Source organism: Microtus ochrogaster, linkage group LG1, assembly GCF_000317375.1.
Source record: "Microtus ochrogaster isolate Prairie Vole_2 linkage group LG1, MicOch1.0, whole genome shotgun sequence".
NCBI lineage: Eukaryota > Metazoa > Chordata > Mammalia > Rodentia > Cricetidae > Microtus > Microtus ochrogaster.
Genome location: NC_022027.1, coordinates 11454165 through 11470446, shown reverse-complemented (window position 1 = coordinate 11470446; position 16282 = coordinate 11454165). Strand labels below are relative to the sequence as shown.

The following is a 16282-nucleotide window of genomic DNA, read 5'->3' as shown; positions in this document are numbered from 1 at the left end:
AGAAAAGCATCTCTCTGCCACCTCAGGACCACACCAGGTATTCTAGGCCTGCTCGAGAGAAGCAGATCTGGACAGTCAGTGTAACACAGCATTTCTTTCCTGGCCATGTCACACAGAGCCTGCTCCTGAAGGGCGTGTTGCACATGTGTATGACCTCATACAGACGAACTAATCCTTCTCATCCTTCATTGTGTTTCCTAGACCTCACTCAGCTCACAGGCTGATCTACAGAAGAAGAAGAGGCGGGCACCAGCTCCTCCTCCACCACAGCCACCACCACCAAGTCCTGTGGTTCCCAATCGCATGGAGGATAAAGAAGAGAACAGGAAGAGCACAATGGGTAAGTGAGTGTGGCCTGCTGTGTGCATGTCTCTGGGATGCCTGCTTTAACACTGCATTAGCACTGTTGTTAACCCTGGCCAGTGGACTCTTTGTTAATTACATTAACCCAGAAAGCATGTATACTAAAGAAAGAAAGTCTGGAAATGATTAGCTCTGAATTCCCCTAATATCTTATTTATATGGAGAAAGGCGTCTAGGAGGCAAGGATAGTAGGGAGGGTGGCTTGTGGTTAGAGAACCCAGGACCCCAGGAGAGAGTGATGACGGAGCTCGTGGTGTGAGTGGCTATGGCAGGTGTCTCTGAAGGATGTCTGTAGAGGCTGTTTAGAAAGTGTTTGTCATTTGAAAGACATCTTAGACTCCTCATGGTATATACAGGTTGTGCATTCTTAATTTGGATGTCTGAAATCTGAAATTCTTCAAAATCTGAAAGTGTTTGAGCATCAACATGATGTTGCAAGTGGAAAATCCTGCACCATGGAGCTTGGTTTCATGAACAAAAGTATTTAAAAAATTACATGAAATTACCTTCAGCTTCTATATATAAGGTGTATATGAATTATAAATGAATTTCATATTTAGATTTGAGTTCCATCCTCAAGATACCTCATCATGTATATGCAAATGCTCTAAAATTAGAAAAAGCTGAAATCCAAAACACATCTGTCTCTGAGCACTTGGAGATCAACCTGTAATTTCCTATTTGAAAATAACCCCCATGTATATACAGTTTATGCATTTAGCAAAGCCACCATGTTGAGAGTAAGAAAACTCAAAAGAACTAGGCTGGAGTCCTGACACCTAGAAGCAAGGAATAACCTGTGAAATCATTATACCCCACCCTCATATGCTGGAGATCATGGGGGGAAGATGCTAATGGCTTGATTTCAGGTCCATGAACTTTAGGAGGCTCGTTTTATTTTAAAATCTTTCAGTATCTGCTGTTTCACTGTAGTGACAATACAACTAGCCCTTGTAAAGGAGGGATTAAAAATTGAAGCGTTGGATTTACTTGTTCCCATTATTGAGATTCCCATGGTTAAAAAAGCATCAGAGCCCTGGCTGAAGCCATGAGGCAACCATGCCCATCATTGACTCAGGCATCCCATTGCTTCTCTATTGACAATGTGTCTGTGTCCCCAAAGGAACAATACTCCCCAAGATAATTGGTTACATTGTCAAGTTGTGAAATTTTAATAAGGGTGACTTGGCTGTTTGTCAGCATTTTTTGCTGACAGTACTTTATTTTTAATGCCTGGTATTTCACAGCCTAAGAATCAATTATCCTAAGAAGTAATAACCTGCATTTTATGTCAGTTTGTCACATTTCCCAGGGGAATATAATATCAGAATGAAAAACAAGGACTGGAGAGACAGCGCAGAAATAAGGTTCCTACCACCAAGCCTAGCTCCCTGTGTTTGACTCTTGGAACCCACATGTAGAAAGAAGGAGAGCTCTCCCACAGGTTGTCCTCTGATATCCACATGACACTCATGCCCTGACCCATGAACACTCACATACACAATAAATAAGTAAGTAAACAGATAAATGCAACAACCTGAGACTCATGCTGGGCATGAGATCAGCTGGTGCCCATAGATGCCAGCAGAGATGTAAAGTAGGTATCTAGAACTGAGAACTATACTAACATCCCTTCACTGATGGTGCAAAGAGAAGACATGGATAGAGGCAGTTTTCCATACTTCCTCCTACCTGATCTGTAACTTCTTTGTGGATACAAGAAAACCAGAAACCTTTATTACTAAAAAGTAATGTTACCCTTTAAGGGCAGGAACTGGTAGACAAGGTCTTGTTGGCAGTGAGAAGCTGAACTCCCCTCCCATTCAGAAGATCCCATGAGTTTAGAGGATATTGACAGCACCCCACAAAACTCAGCAGTAAAATCTAGGTATCAGGTTAGAAGAGAGATAAAAACTTCTCTCTCTCTCTCACACAAACATATACCACATGTAGGCATACATACACACATGTACACAAAGTTGAAGATTTTTCTACTCAGACATCTAGATTTTTGGGAAGGAAGACTTGTTTTTGTAACATGAAGTAAAACAATATTTCAGTTGCCCACATTTGGGTCAAAGGTATAATTTATTGGAAATCACAAATCTTGGAATGGGGGAGCGTCCTTCCAGTGTTCCTTGCTCCCATAGTCCTACCTTAGGTGTGCTCCTTCCCACATAAGGCTGCCCACCAGGGACCATCAATAGCACCACACAGGCTGATTTACACTTTGCAGAGGAAATGGTTTTAGCATAAAGAAGTCAGTATTTTCCCACATCTAGAGAATCATATCCAAAGAAGGAGTAAATACATACATACATACACATACATATATATTGTATACTTATGTATACAATATATATGTATTGATACACATGTTTGAAGAGGATGTTTCTCAATATTTTAGTTATGAAGCTGAAGGGCACAAACCATAGGCTATATAATTAGAAGATTCTAAACTGTACATCTTGAAGAAAGTATTTTCTAAAACACAATAGTAATCATGAATATATGGTAACTTATGTCATTTATGAACCTAAGTTATTGACTTTCACAAAATCATTAGTAAAGTCTATTTTCACATAAAATTATAAATGTCTGATCCTTAATGCAAAGTACAGATGGTCTGAGAACCCCGAACACTTTCTGTAACCTGGATCCCATTTCAAAAATAATTGAAGACTTTGGTTCTAAAAAAAATGAAAGACGTTGATAGTGAGGTGGGGCTAAGAGATAACCCAAGTCACTGGACTGTCTGTTAATAGTAGGTGAATGAAATCTGTGAGCATGGAAAAGGCCAATGGGAGGAATAGTCTCATCTCAACATGACTGCGCTGCCTTTCAGGCTTTCCTGAGTTGTTTCAGGAAATTTATGGAATTGTGCCTAAAAGAGACAAATGGCTGCCAACTAAGCAAATCTTACCAAATTGTAGCTGAACACTACATACATGAAATGTTTAAGCATGGGGATGGTTGGCTCTGGTGTACTGTTGCGTGAGTGACTTTGATATGGGGTATGACTGGCTTGATGTAGCGTGAACTGGGATTTGGCATTGGGTGTGGCTGGTTTGGTGCAGACTGAGGCTGGATTTGAAATTGAATGTGGGCGCTTTAGTATTTGACTTGGTATTAGATGTTATTTGTTTAGTGTTAGATTTGGTGTTGGGCGTGACCACTTCGGTATAAAATTTGATGTTGTATGTGTCTGCTTTGTTGTTAGATTTTGGTGTTGCATATGGCTGGTTTGGGGCAGAGTGATGTGGGCTGTGGTGTTGAGCGTGACTGGTTTCGCATCTGGGGAGCAATAGCAATGGTTAAAAGACAGGACATCCTTTGGCTTAACTTTGAATCCTTCCTATTGATTCCATGTAGGTGTTGGACGTCAGGTGCCACAAAAGCCTCCCAGAGGCACAGCCCGGGGCCCACCCCAGTTAGTGCTCCCCCCGCCCCCACCCTACCCTCCTCCTGACACAGATGTGACAGAGCCTGTCACCTTTCCTGGGGAAGGCGCTGGTTCCGAGACCTCAGAGCTGAGACCCAAACGTACGTGCCTCTTGTTTCCATTTCAGCTGTGTGTTGACCCATCTGTCTTTCTGGTCACTACTGATATGAATCTGTTTCCAGACATTCCCTTCTTGATTTTGGACATCTGTACCTTTTCTTTCCGAATTTCTTTCCAAATGCTCAATGCAATGCATCTAGCTTCAGAGCGAAGGCACTGTGAATAGCACACAGTGGCCTGGAAGAACGATGCAGTTGTTTCTACTTCTGTGAGACTTTAGCTGAAGATGTGCTTGTGGGTATACAGCTAGGGAGGAGCTGATGCTCTTGGGGTTGGGAGTTTCCTCAGAATGTGTTCAGAGAGCAACAGCCACTGGCAGAACAAAGTTTGCCGTTCTGCTGAGGCTCTCTCAGGATGGCTATGGATGTGTAATCAGGGCAGTCAGTGCTCAGGAACTGGGAGGACACCACTTGTAAGTCAACTGTGAAACTCGTGGCCAATGGGCAGGCACTGGAATGCTTCTCTGTAGTAAAAAAAAACCCGAGAAACCCAGAGAGGAAGCAGCTTCTGTCTAGTCATAGTCAGAACTAGAATTCTATTGCGCCTGCATCATCTACACTCACAGCCTCTTGGGATTCTTTCAATAAACGTTAATAAATATGTATAACGTTTCCCCCTTGAGATGGATAAGAGACATAAGAGACTAACATGCTATACACGATTGGAAGGAAGGCATCACCTTCATGCCAGGCCTGTGACAGTGCAGCCTACATCACAGCCCATGTACTCCAGTGGAGCAGTGTCACTCCAAACAGCCCAACTGCCGCCCTCTGTATAACTGTGCTCCGTAGGAAGTGTGTGCTCTTCCACCGTCGCATTTTCCTCTTTCTAACTTTGGAAATGGCAATTGCCGGCTCACTATCTTACCTCCTTTCTTTAGCCAAAGTAATGGTGACTCAGTTTACCTTTCTCCACAAATAGTTCTTGTGCGCACCAATTTATTTTCATCTTCTTTATGTCGCACATACTTCTTCATACGAATTAGTTGTTATAAGGTATTTGATAATTAATAATCAACTAGCACCAGCTGGTGGCAGTGCACACATTTATTCCCAGTACTCGGGGGGTAGAGGCAGGTGGATCTCTGTGAGTGCCAGGGCAGCCTGGTCTATAGAACTAGTTCTAGGACAGACAAGATGACATTAAGAAACGCTGTCTTGAAAAACAAAGAAGGAAATAAAAAAAGAATCAACTAGAGATGCTAGAGAGATGACTCAGTGGTTAAAAGCAATCTTGCTCTTGTAGAGGACCCAGTTTCCAGCACCTACACAGGGGCTCACAACTATCTGATACCTTCTTCTGACCTCCATGGACACCAGGCAAGCACATGGTGCATATATCAGCATGCAAGTCAACTACTCATACATATAAAAATAACAAATCTTTAAAAAGATCAACTAGACACCAGTCAGTGAAATGCTAGCTATGGTGGCATCTCTGAAGAGAGGGGTATTCTCCCCCCCTCACACCAAGGCACACAATGATTTCAGAGACCACTTCCATGACTATTTTCCTGATTCACATCTCCTTGTGGGGACAAGTGGACAGGAATAGCTGATGAGCACAGTAGAGCTCATGTTGTCAAGAAAGAACACCCACAAGATCTGCAGTGGAGTGTTCTACAAAGGGTGGGAGAGCCAGGTCCTCTCTCCTGCTTGCTTTTCTTCAGACACTTCCAGCAGGCAGGTTGAGGCTTTAGGCAGACAGGATCTGGGATGAGCTTACAGAAGCCCTTACAGAACTTCCTCCTTCATTGGTGGCACTATGAAGACATTCCCCAGCCTGCCCTGAGACTTAGGTGTGGAGTAAAGCATCAGACTTGATTTCTTCTGGCCTTGTGGCTCAACTTCTCATCCTCTGGTCGCTGCCATCTGACTTTGAGATTCCTTCTACAAGGATGGCATTTCCTTAGCCCTCCACATCATAAATCACCTTTCCTCCACCCTCCCTGATACCCACAGAGATTCACATAACAGAGTGAAGAATAGACCAAGATAGAGGCCCCAGAATCCATTAGATGAGAGTCAACAAATGCCACTTTGTTCAGTCACCCTTGGCCCTCAGTTCAGTCCAACCCTTTGGAGGAAGCCTGAGGCCATGCCTCTCTCCTGACTGTATGTGCACCAGAATCTCAGGCATCCAATGCAGAGCTTCACTAGCAAAACTGGTCTGCCTAATGTTTATGACATTGAAAACTGGGATCACCTGCCCAACCAGGCAGACTACAACTTGCCTTCTTTGATTTGGGATTCAAAAAATGAGAGAAAATAAAACCTTTGTATTTTTCTGTTTCTTTCCATAAAGCAGATATCTAGTTACTCCTCCTACCTGTCTCAAGAAAGGCAAAAGTGGTGAGCGTATAAAGTGTCTGGTATTAATTTATGTCCATATCATATGCTTCTCACCTGCTCTCCCAATCAGACTTCTGGCTTTTGGGAGCTACATGAATGCTCAGTAGAGACATCGTCATGCTAGCTTCAATCTCTTCTGTATCTTCTCCTGCTTTCAGTTCTCAAAACTTCATTCCTTCTAAAGGAATTACCCTGCCCTCACTGGGAATTTATCTTGAGAATCTCTGAGGGCTTGATGGCCCTTCATGTACAAGGTCTCATGTGGACTTTCCCCTAGCTCTGCCACCATAGAGAACTGAGCTCGAATGCCTTGAGTAATGCAATGAACTTTCTCTCTATCGTGTCTCAGACCCTCTCTCGCTTTGTCTGTACCCTGCTCTTTTCTCTCATTGTGCTGAAATCATCTATGGGACACCTTTGACTTTAGACTGCCCTCTGTGATTTGTGTAACAGAGGTATATACCACTTAGGTGTTAGTCTTTCTTGGAAACAGTAAGCTCAACTGTCCTTCCTAAGCTTGAGAACATTTCAAAAGCTAGTAGGTGATGGATGGATATGCAGATGTGGGGAGGCAATGGGAAGACACGAGATAGGTTCTCTAACTCTGTCCTTTGTCTTGATAGCTCCCATTCTATCTTTCTGTTTCAGCTTTTCCCTCACTTCCTCCTTAGCCTTTATAAATATTTGATCTATGGCCATGAAACCACACTAACCTGTAATGGGGAAAATGGAAAGACAGTATCCATGTGTTTGCTCTCACACAGATTTGGGACTTTTGAATGTATTTGGAATCAAGGGCTCCAGAAGCAAGAGAAAGTAGCCATATGTTAATGTATGAGTTCTGCTTTAAGGACCCCTCTGTCATTGCCTGTTCTCTAGCCCAAATTAGATGATCCCAGCCTAGATCCAGATGCATATGAACTCTGTACATTCCAGCGTGTCAGACAGACAGCATTCTCTGTGTGCACCCTGCTGTCTAGGAACAACACGGCCAGCCTTCTAGCTTGAGTTTTTCTTGTTGTTTCTATGTGCTCACCCTTTCAGTTCCTATTTTCCATGTATCTGGTATGGGCCTCAGGTAGCTGGAGGCCGTTGTCTTACATTTTTGTTCATTTTGCAACTTGGTGCTTAATGTGGTAGAAGCCACTCTTCCATTCAGCTTCATTAAAGTGAAAATCACTTGAAAGTAGAGAGAATTCATGAACACCATCCTAGTTGTACCTTAGGATATCCTCAGTGAGTCCACAGTCATAAAAGACCTTGTCCATTTTACTTAAGAAAGATTGACCATCTCAGCAGAGTTTAGTACACCAATTTCTGCTTGCTTATTTTTTCTTTACTTGGAGCTAGTCCTTCAGATGTAGTGAATACCTCTAGAATGGTCCTTAGTAATGTCCTACTTATTAATCTCCTTTCCTGGCCCCAGTGATTCCCAATGAAAAGAATGTGACAAAGTAGTAGGGAGACTCTTGTCACTTCCAAAATGAACATAGAGGATGGCTATGGCTTTAATCTTGGACATCCCTTATTCCTTCCTTCTGGAGAGACCTGGCTGCCATTGGCAAGCTACTTTGGACAAGGAACTGAAGCCCTGTGTCCATTGAACACAAGAATAAATCCTGCCAGCAGCCCCACTGAGTCAGTGTGGAGGAAGATATCTTGCTGGTAGAGCCTGCATGTGAGTCCCCAGACTCATGATGTATCTCTTGTGGGAGATCTTATACCACAGTCACCCAACTACATGTGCCTGGTTTCCAGGCCTACCACAAAGCAGTGAAGAAAGAAATGTCATTGCCTTGAGCTTCTGAATGCTGGGGCAGTTTGTGCAGTAGCAATGGATACCCAAGACAACTGGCAAGAAAATGAAGCCTATCTTCAAGGGCTGGTGTCACCCAGTGAGGAAAAGTCATGTCACAGAGCAGGAGTGTCCGAGATTGGCCCAAACCAGAGATCCAGGTTCTTTCTGCCCCTTCTTTGTTACTTTTGGGGCGATTTCCTTCTCAGGCCTCAAGAAGAGGTCTGTGGTTCTTTCCTAGGTTACATCATGACACCAGACTCTTCAGAAGGAGATGACTATCTCTCTTAATCACCTCTGTAGGATGAAGCAAATTTAGAAGGATTTATCCATCTCTTTGATCACACTGGAAAATGCAGTGGCCCAATGTCTGGCACAAATGATATCACCTTAAATGAACCAAGCTCATGTAGACAGAGGGGTTGGAACCAGCTCTCCTTGAGGGATGTGGAAATTGATGGTGAGGGGGTAATGTGGTTAACATTGCATATACAGTCAGTGGTATCTGCCATGCTTGTTAGAAGCCTTCAGTTTGGTTGTTGTCTGCATAAGGTATGCTGTGAGTGGGTGTAAAGAGAAGGTGCTGTCTATTGGTAAAGGACACATGAAAGGGTAGTCTCAACAGCATCACAGCCGAGAACCTGAAAGCCCAAAATCACCAGGAACAGTCCTCTTGAGGAGCAACAGTGTCATGCAAGACAAGGTACCTCAGACTTGGCATCTACCTGTATATCTCATTTTCTGCTTTTACAGAGCAGAGGAAATACTGATAGAGCTCCTGGCATCAGAATGTAGACATCCTTCCTCACCTGCACTAATTTGTTCCATAGTTTCAGCTGCATTATCTGAATGAACTGGAAGACTCCAGACATAATTCATACATTGTAAATTACATACTCTCCTAAACCTTGTGATGAAATCTCATACCATTCAGCTCTATCCTGCCCAGGACCTGAATCACGCCTTTGTCTCTGTGTCCACACTGTTGCTGCTACCTAGTCATTAGTGTCACTTGGCAGCATCTCTAGGTTGATTGTCAGGATACTGCAGCACCCAAGTCCAAGTAATCCTTATTTTCCTTAACGATGTCCCCAAAGTGGGAGTGGAGTGGTGCTCCCTTTAGGTGAAAGAGAAAAGTATGCTGAAATTGCTAAGATCTATGGTAAAATAAATGCAACATGCACATGTATATATCTATGTCCGAGTATAGTTGTAAGTACTTCAATATTCTCAGGAGTTTCTGGCGTCTGGTGGAGGCTTTAAAACACGTTCCTTGTGGATGGAGGAGGCTACTGTATGTCTTTTCGGTATCCAGAGACTAAAGTGTTTGCCTTCTAGATAATCTTAGTAGTAAGAAAATAGAAAAGTAGTGTTGGTTAAGGTGTGTGTGGAACTCATGAGTCCTAAGAATGTTGAGTGTCATTTAAAATTACTTCCTGCTTTAGAAAACATTCTTTCCTATTCCTAAATAAATTTACTATAATCAAAACGCAGCCTTTGAAAAGCCAACAGAAGGCACACGTGAAGCTGTCTCTGCCAGAGAATAAGTTCTCCCCTCTACCAGCCATTGTTGTACATACAGATGAGGTTCCTTCTCTATGAGCCTTGCCGTCAGCCCCTTCATGGTCAAAACATCTTTCAGATTCCGCAGGGATGGATGGCGCAGGAAGAAAAGTGATTAGGCTCTGTAGCTGCCAAAAGCCTCACTCATGTCACCAAGTTCATCTCCAACATGGCTGTGTGTGGAAGAAACGTGATTAAGCTCTGTATAGCCTCCCAAAGCCTCATGTCACCAAGTTCATCTCCAACATGGCTGCGTGTGAATGGTTCTTAACATAATTGTAAGAGCAGGAGACTAATAGGTCTCTGCTCTGTATTCTTTAATCTTATCCATATCAATGCTTTCATATTCCCCATTAGGTATCTACTTACACTACTTGCACGTGCAAGCTCTTTGAATGCATGTCTAAATCAATAATAACGTGTGCATTTGGATTTTGCTCCCTAGCTTTCTAACTAGCTTCCGTTCTGCTAACATTTGAATCTGCTCTCTGAATCACTTTTGTGGAATCATCCCGTGAGTTGCACTGAATTGTTTGTTTTCAGGATTTACAGTACAATCATAATTGGGCTATTAGTGGCTCTTCAATTACAAATTCCAGTTAGAAGGCCCTGGGGATTTGAAGATAGAGCACATAAAGCTTATAATGAAGCATTGTTTTAAATATTTTATTTTTTAGTAAATTTAAAATGACTATCTTTTTCATATACATTTTCTTGTGCATAGCTTGGGGGAAGTAAGTCTTTCTCTGAGTGTATGTTTACAAGAGAATTGGCAAAGAATCATAATGGCACAGGAAAAAAAAAATAGGTCATTCCCCTCCCTGTTCTCAGCAGTAGCAGTCACCATCGTGTTATTTCTAGCATTTTGATTTTAAATTGCAATCACTTCTGGGTCTTTTGGTTAAGATCATGTGTAGAATCCTCCTTTAAATTTGAATAGAAGCCCTGTTCTAAAACACATTATGGAAATTCTGAACTGGGAGGAGGGTGTGGAGGAGAATTTAGAGAAAGGAATTACCATTTTGAATTACAAGTTGGTAATTTGAATTTGATTGATGCAGAATTAACAATAACAATTCATACTCCAGGCAAGTGACTCAGCAGAGGAGCTAAGCACAGAGAGATTTGGAGCACACTGTGGTAGTTTGTAGATGCCTGCCTCTAATCTAACTGCACTTTGGGAACAGATGCTCCCAGAGGGCTGCTGGCTGGTGACATAGAGCCCAAAACTGGTGAGATGAAGCAAGACTTTGGTAGATGTTATTAAATTTGGATCAGTGGTCCTAAGTCACCTATTCTCTTGCTCCAAAATCCACCCATTCCCACTACTAAATACAAAATCCTTCTGCCTTTAAAAACAAACCCATTCATTGAAAAGCTCCTTAAGTCCACAGGTGGGTAGAGATTGGAGCTGGCTCAGGAACCTTCACTTACCCCTTTCTCTTATTGATTTCTGTCTTTCCTGATCATGGCAAGGGAGCTGGCTACACAGCTGCTCCGGCTGCCATGGGAAAAGGAAGAGCATCCAGGAAAACAGGAAAGAGATCATGAACGAATAGCGTTTTCCATAAAACAGCAGGAAATTATTGACTCTGGGAGCAGAGCCTGTCCCTGACTAGATTTTCAGCCTGTTATTTTTGTACCTCGGACATTATTATCCCCACCTAGAACTAATATTGGATGCTTTTTCATATAGACTCAAGGAAAGCTACAGTCTGTATACAGCAGTAAGGGAAAACAAGAAACTTAGGAGCTCAATTCTTGTTGCTTATCATTTTCAGCACTTTATAAGGTATTTGAAAGAGAATTCAAGAATTTAGTGCCAGTGCAATAGCATGGGCCTGTGTCAGATCATGAAAGTATAACATTAAATTTTCAGTAATTTTGTAAGCAAATTGCTAAGTAGAATTATTAATAAAAAGGAAGCTTGTTAAAGATAAAATTTTTAGTAATTCTTTGAGAATTTCATACAATGAGTTTTGATCTTATCCCCCCAATCCTCCCAGATCTTCCTCTTCCATATGCCCATCAAAATGTTTCCTCTTTTGGTTGTTGGTCATTCCCATCAAGTACAGTTTGTGCTGTCCATATAGTATTAGATTTGTGGCCTTTCATTGGGATCTAGTTAACCTACCAGGGGACACACCTTAAAGGAAACTGACTTTCCTGGCAGCTATTGGTTGTCAAGAAAACTCCTTAGCTAGGGATGGGCCTTTTTGCCCACCTCCACTGTCTCCCTGCTGGGATGTGGCCTGGCTTGAGCTCACACATGTCTTGTGCGCACTGTGAGTTCATGTGTGCAGCCATCCTGCTGTGTCTTGGAAACGGTTTCCGTTTAGTTATCCACTGCCTCTAGCTCTTGCTGTCTTTCTGTTCTCTCTTGCTGTCTTTCTGTTCTCTCTTCCACAGTGGTCCCTGAGTTTTGGGAGGAAGCAGTGTGATGTAGATATCCCATTTAGGGCTGAGAAGATATAAAAAGAGAAAGTATAGAGCACCGTGGCATAAAACAATAGTGGGGGATAATGAACAGGAAGGGATTAATGGGGTGAGGGATGGAAGAATAGGGTAAAGGAGGGAATATAGAGAAGGAGAACAACACTAACGCTATTTCAACAAAGTCATAGGAAATCTACTACTTCTTAAAATATATACATACACACATATAAAGATTTTAAAAAGAGTCACTCTGTAACAGAGCAGCAGTTCCACTGCTAGACATCATATCCTTACAAATAAAAAGCCTAGTGCCAGGTATGGGTTATTACTTTTGGAATTGTTAGCCAATGCGGCTCCAAAGACCCCAGACATTACAGGCTATTATCAATGCTCTTGGTTTCCCTGAAGAACTTGATAGTAAGATCCTGTTGCTGCAGATATCACAAATTGGAGTTATAGAACATGGAAAAGTCAAACCGGTGCTCACCTTGAAGCCTCATCTCTACTAGCTAGTTTTCATAGCGCTGGAAGGTACACGATGCATGACACCAGAGGAGAACAGTGATTATCAGGATTACCCAGCTGTGACTCCTGCAAGCCACAATAATAACTGGCCTGCAATACTTGAAGTTGTGGCCAAATGTCATGTGAGTAGCCAATCATTTTTTGATTAGATTTAAGGCTTGTTCCACAAGATGAAACCCATACCTGACACCATTATTGAAAGCCTATGGCTAAACAGTGCCTAGGTCTTAGAGAAGGACCTACCAGTATTTCACATGGTATTAAACCAACTCTTATTGGTGGGTATGACTTACTGTTATACCCACAAATTAGTACCTCTCTCATCCCTAATCAGAGAAGCTTATTTTTGCTATAAATGGTGATTAAGACAGAGATACACAATTGTTCATGATACAAAGAATAAAAAAAATCAAATTATATTTTGGCTTCTATAAATTAAGGAATTTGACAAAACTTAATGAAAGCATTCAATCAGAATCAATTGATTATATAAAACTTATAAAAGCAGGATTATGTATCTCATTATTTCTTATAAATATTGTGCTTTCCATCCTTAACAAAACTTATAATTATTTATGCTTTTGCTTCTATACAGCTGGTTATTATTTACCATCATATCTTGAGAAAGAAATAGCAAATATAAATAGGATGGAGAAAAGAAGATTGTTTAGGAAAGCTAAAGACAAGTTTATCTTAAATTTTCTACAAGTTAATTAAGCACCACGTTGGCTCAATAATTATACCTTTACAACTATGGTTGTGTGTCTTAAATTCTTAACTTGCAGAATGAAATTAAGTTAGGAATACAGCTTTTTTAATATGAAGTATTATAAAAACTTCTTTCTGGATTCATATAAATTTAAATCCTTCTAAGAAATAAGAAATGGATATATGGTTTTTCAGGAATGGTGAGAAAAATATTAAGTAATATTGCTTTCTTTTATTATTTAAAAATAAATAAGGTCCATGGTTATCTTTGTTAGGGTTTCTGTTGCTGTGAAGAGACATCATGACCGTGGAAACCTTTATAAAGGAAAACATTTAACTTGGAGTGGCTCGTGTACAGTTCAGAGGTTCAATTTCTTATCTTCATGGTGCGGAACATGGCAGCACACAGGCAGGCATGGTGCTGGAGTAGCTGAGAGTCCTACATCTTGTAGGAAACAGGAAGTCAACTGAGAGACTGGGCAGTATCCTGAGCATAGGAAACCTCAAAGCCCGCCCCTACAGTGATGCACTTCCTCCAGCAAGGCCAAACCCACCCCAACAAAGCCATACCTCCTAATAGTGCCACTCCTTATGAGATTATGGAGGCCAATTACATTCAAACTACCACAATGACCTTGGCATTCCTATATGTCTTAGGGAGCCATGTGCAATGGTGTAAATTTTAAGTCCTTGATTTCTGTCCCTAACCATAAGACTTAAAGCTTCAAACTACTTCCCTTTAGTTGTTATTTCTATCACAAGTCATTCTTGTCCTAGAGGAAATAGCAGGACAGAAAATAGCTTAGGACCTTTCAAAAATTGTCTCAACCTGCACCGACACCTCATGTCTGTCTCCAACTCAGTGAACTCTGACCTCTGAATCTGTGCTTGCTCTCTGCCCAGTAGCATCAGCATCAAGAAGGGGTATCTGAACTCAAGAACAGTATAAAACAATACAATCTGTTTTTCACTATTTCTACAAATATCTTAGGCATTTTTTCCCCAAGAGGTAGTCTTGCTTCTAGCTGAAGAGTTATTGACAATTGATGAAGAACTGCTGGGAGTGACAGAGTGAGTTTTCTTCAGGCATGCATCCCCCGGGAGGCTATCCATGCCCCCAATGGATGGTCCTATACCCGTGCACATACTGGCAGCACTAAGTGAACCCAACAGTATTTTTAAAGGATACAGGAAGTTGAAATTAAAAAAAAATGGTGGGGGAATAGGAGAGGAAGGAGTTGAAAAGGATGAAATGGGGACAGTGGATTTGATCAATACTCTTAATAAGCATGTATGAAATTCTTAAACCATAAAAAACTAAAATAAAATAAATGAGGTATAGCTTTTTCCTTCCAACTAATAGGTGTTATTGCCTGTTCTATTTGGTGACCTGAAAGACCTACAGTGAATGATAATGGTAGTTATAACACTGTTTTCACTGGAGACAGAATTCTACTGCTGGATCGATAGACCTGTCTAACAACAAACCGGGAAAAGACTAAAAAAAGCAATGCTGTTACACAATGCTGACGTCAATTGGCCAGCACCACTCCGTGTGCGGTGCTGAATCTCCAGGGGCTGAAGTGCATGGTGTCAGCAGGTGGTTGCTCTACCAGGACTTGACATTCACTCTGCCATCTATTTCCTCTACAGTTTATTGCTGTGCTGCGTTCCCTGCTCATGGCAAGCGCTCCTGATAGACAGGCCTCTTCTGGCCTCAGGCTTTTCCTGGTGTCTCTGCTGTCCCGGCTCTGATGCTGCTGTCATTCTGCGTCCTTCTACTTTCAGGACAAAAAAAATAAAAAAGCTCATTTGTACCCCCTTTACTTTCTTTAGAATTTACATATAAATGAAAAAATGGCAAAGATTTGCTTAAGGTTCATATTTTTTTGAAGGAGGGAAAAGACTTTGAGATATAAATTTAAAGTTGGTAATATTGATAATATTGACTTATTTGACCTTCACTGATAAATGCATCTCTTCCTGTGAAGTCCATTACTTTACTGTTGATTCATACTTTTCTTACTTGAGATTCTTTTCTAGAAGCTAGTCTCCATTTTCCTCAAAAGTAGGTTGTATACATGATTTGTCTGGTATTTTCAATTTGGGAAGGATGGAAACAGTCTATCTACCTTGTAAAACAAAGTGCTGAACATGTGAACTCAGGACCTAGGATATAAACCTCCCCACTTGGGCATTCATGGGCGCAACTCCTTGGTGTGTCTCCAGTTTTTCTGTTACTCTATCATCTGCCATTTGACTAGTTTCCAAAAAAAGGGAGAAGGGGAGCTGTTTCTCTCTTCATCTGTTCATTGTTTATTCATCTTTTTCCTGCTAGACACTCATCAAGCACTTACCTGATGCCAGGCATTGTCCCACTATCCAGAAGATAAGAGTAGATAGCAAACACATGGGTTTTACTTAGCTGTGGAAGGAAAAAAAAAACAGTCCTAAGATTTGTACAGTTGACAAAGATACCAAAGAGTGTAACAACTATGTCTACAAAGAATGTTTTGGATTTTTACGGAGTCCGAGATGCCTCTGCAATCTTCAGGAAACTGACAAACTCTGTCATCATACATCCGTTACTGTCACCTCTGTCAGTCCAGAAAGAGTAGGTAAGGATCATCATATTGGAAGGTTCAAGGTTAAGCAGAAAAGGCAAATGTTCCTTGCTTGCTTTTGTTAAGTTTTATGAGTGTTCAAAGACACATTTGATCTAGAGAGGTTTTCGTGTTTCTCTCCGAATCTTTTAAAAGATTGTTGCTTAGAGGAATTTTTATTGCTCTTGTCAATCGCAATGAAAACATTAGCTAGCAATTGTTCTTGATGATAGTAATGAAAACATTAGCTAACAAATACAGGAATGATCATAACAGGTGTTAGTATATGTGATAAAACAAATACAAGCTAGAAGTACATAAAACCAACGTAGTGCCATGAATTGGAAGAAAGAGCCAAAAAATGATAGGAATCTCT

General features: G+C 41.3%; 1 protein-coding gene across 4 annotated transcripts in view; it reads left to right on the top strand.

Moving 5' to 3' along the window:
- Nucleotides 1-16282, top strand: part of Cobl (cordon-bleu WH2 repeat protein) — a 221182-nt gene that overhangs the window by 147840 nt on the left and 57060 nt on the right. For 2 of the 4 annotated variants that reach the window (XM_013350757.2, XM_013350756.2), the window contains 2 exons: nt 202-340; nt 3736-3906. In XM_013350757.2, coding sequence (XP_013206211.1) covers nt 202-340; nt 3736-3906 — 310 coding nt within the window. The remainder of the gene's footprint in view (nt 1-201; nt 341-3735; nt 3907-16282) is intronic. The other 2 variants (XM_026785116.1, XM_026785115.1) reach the window with 1 other exon arrangement.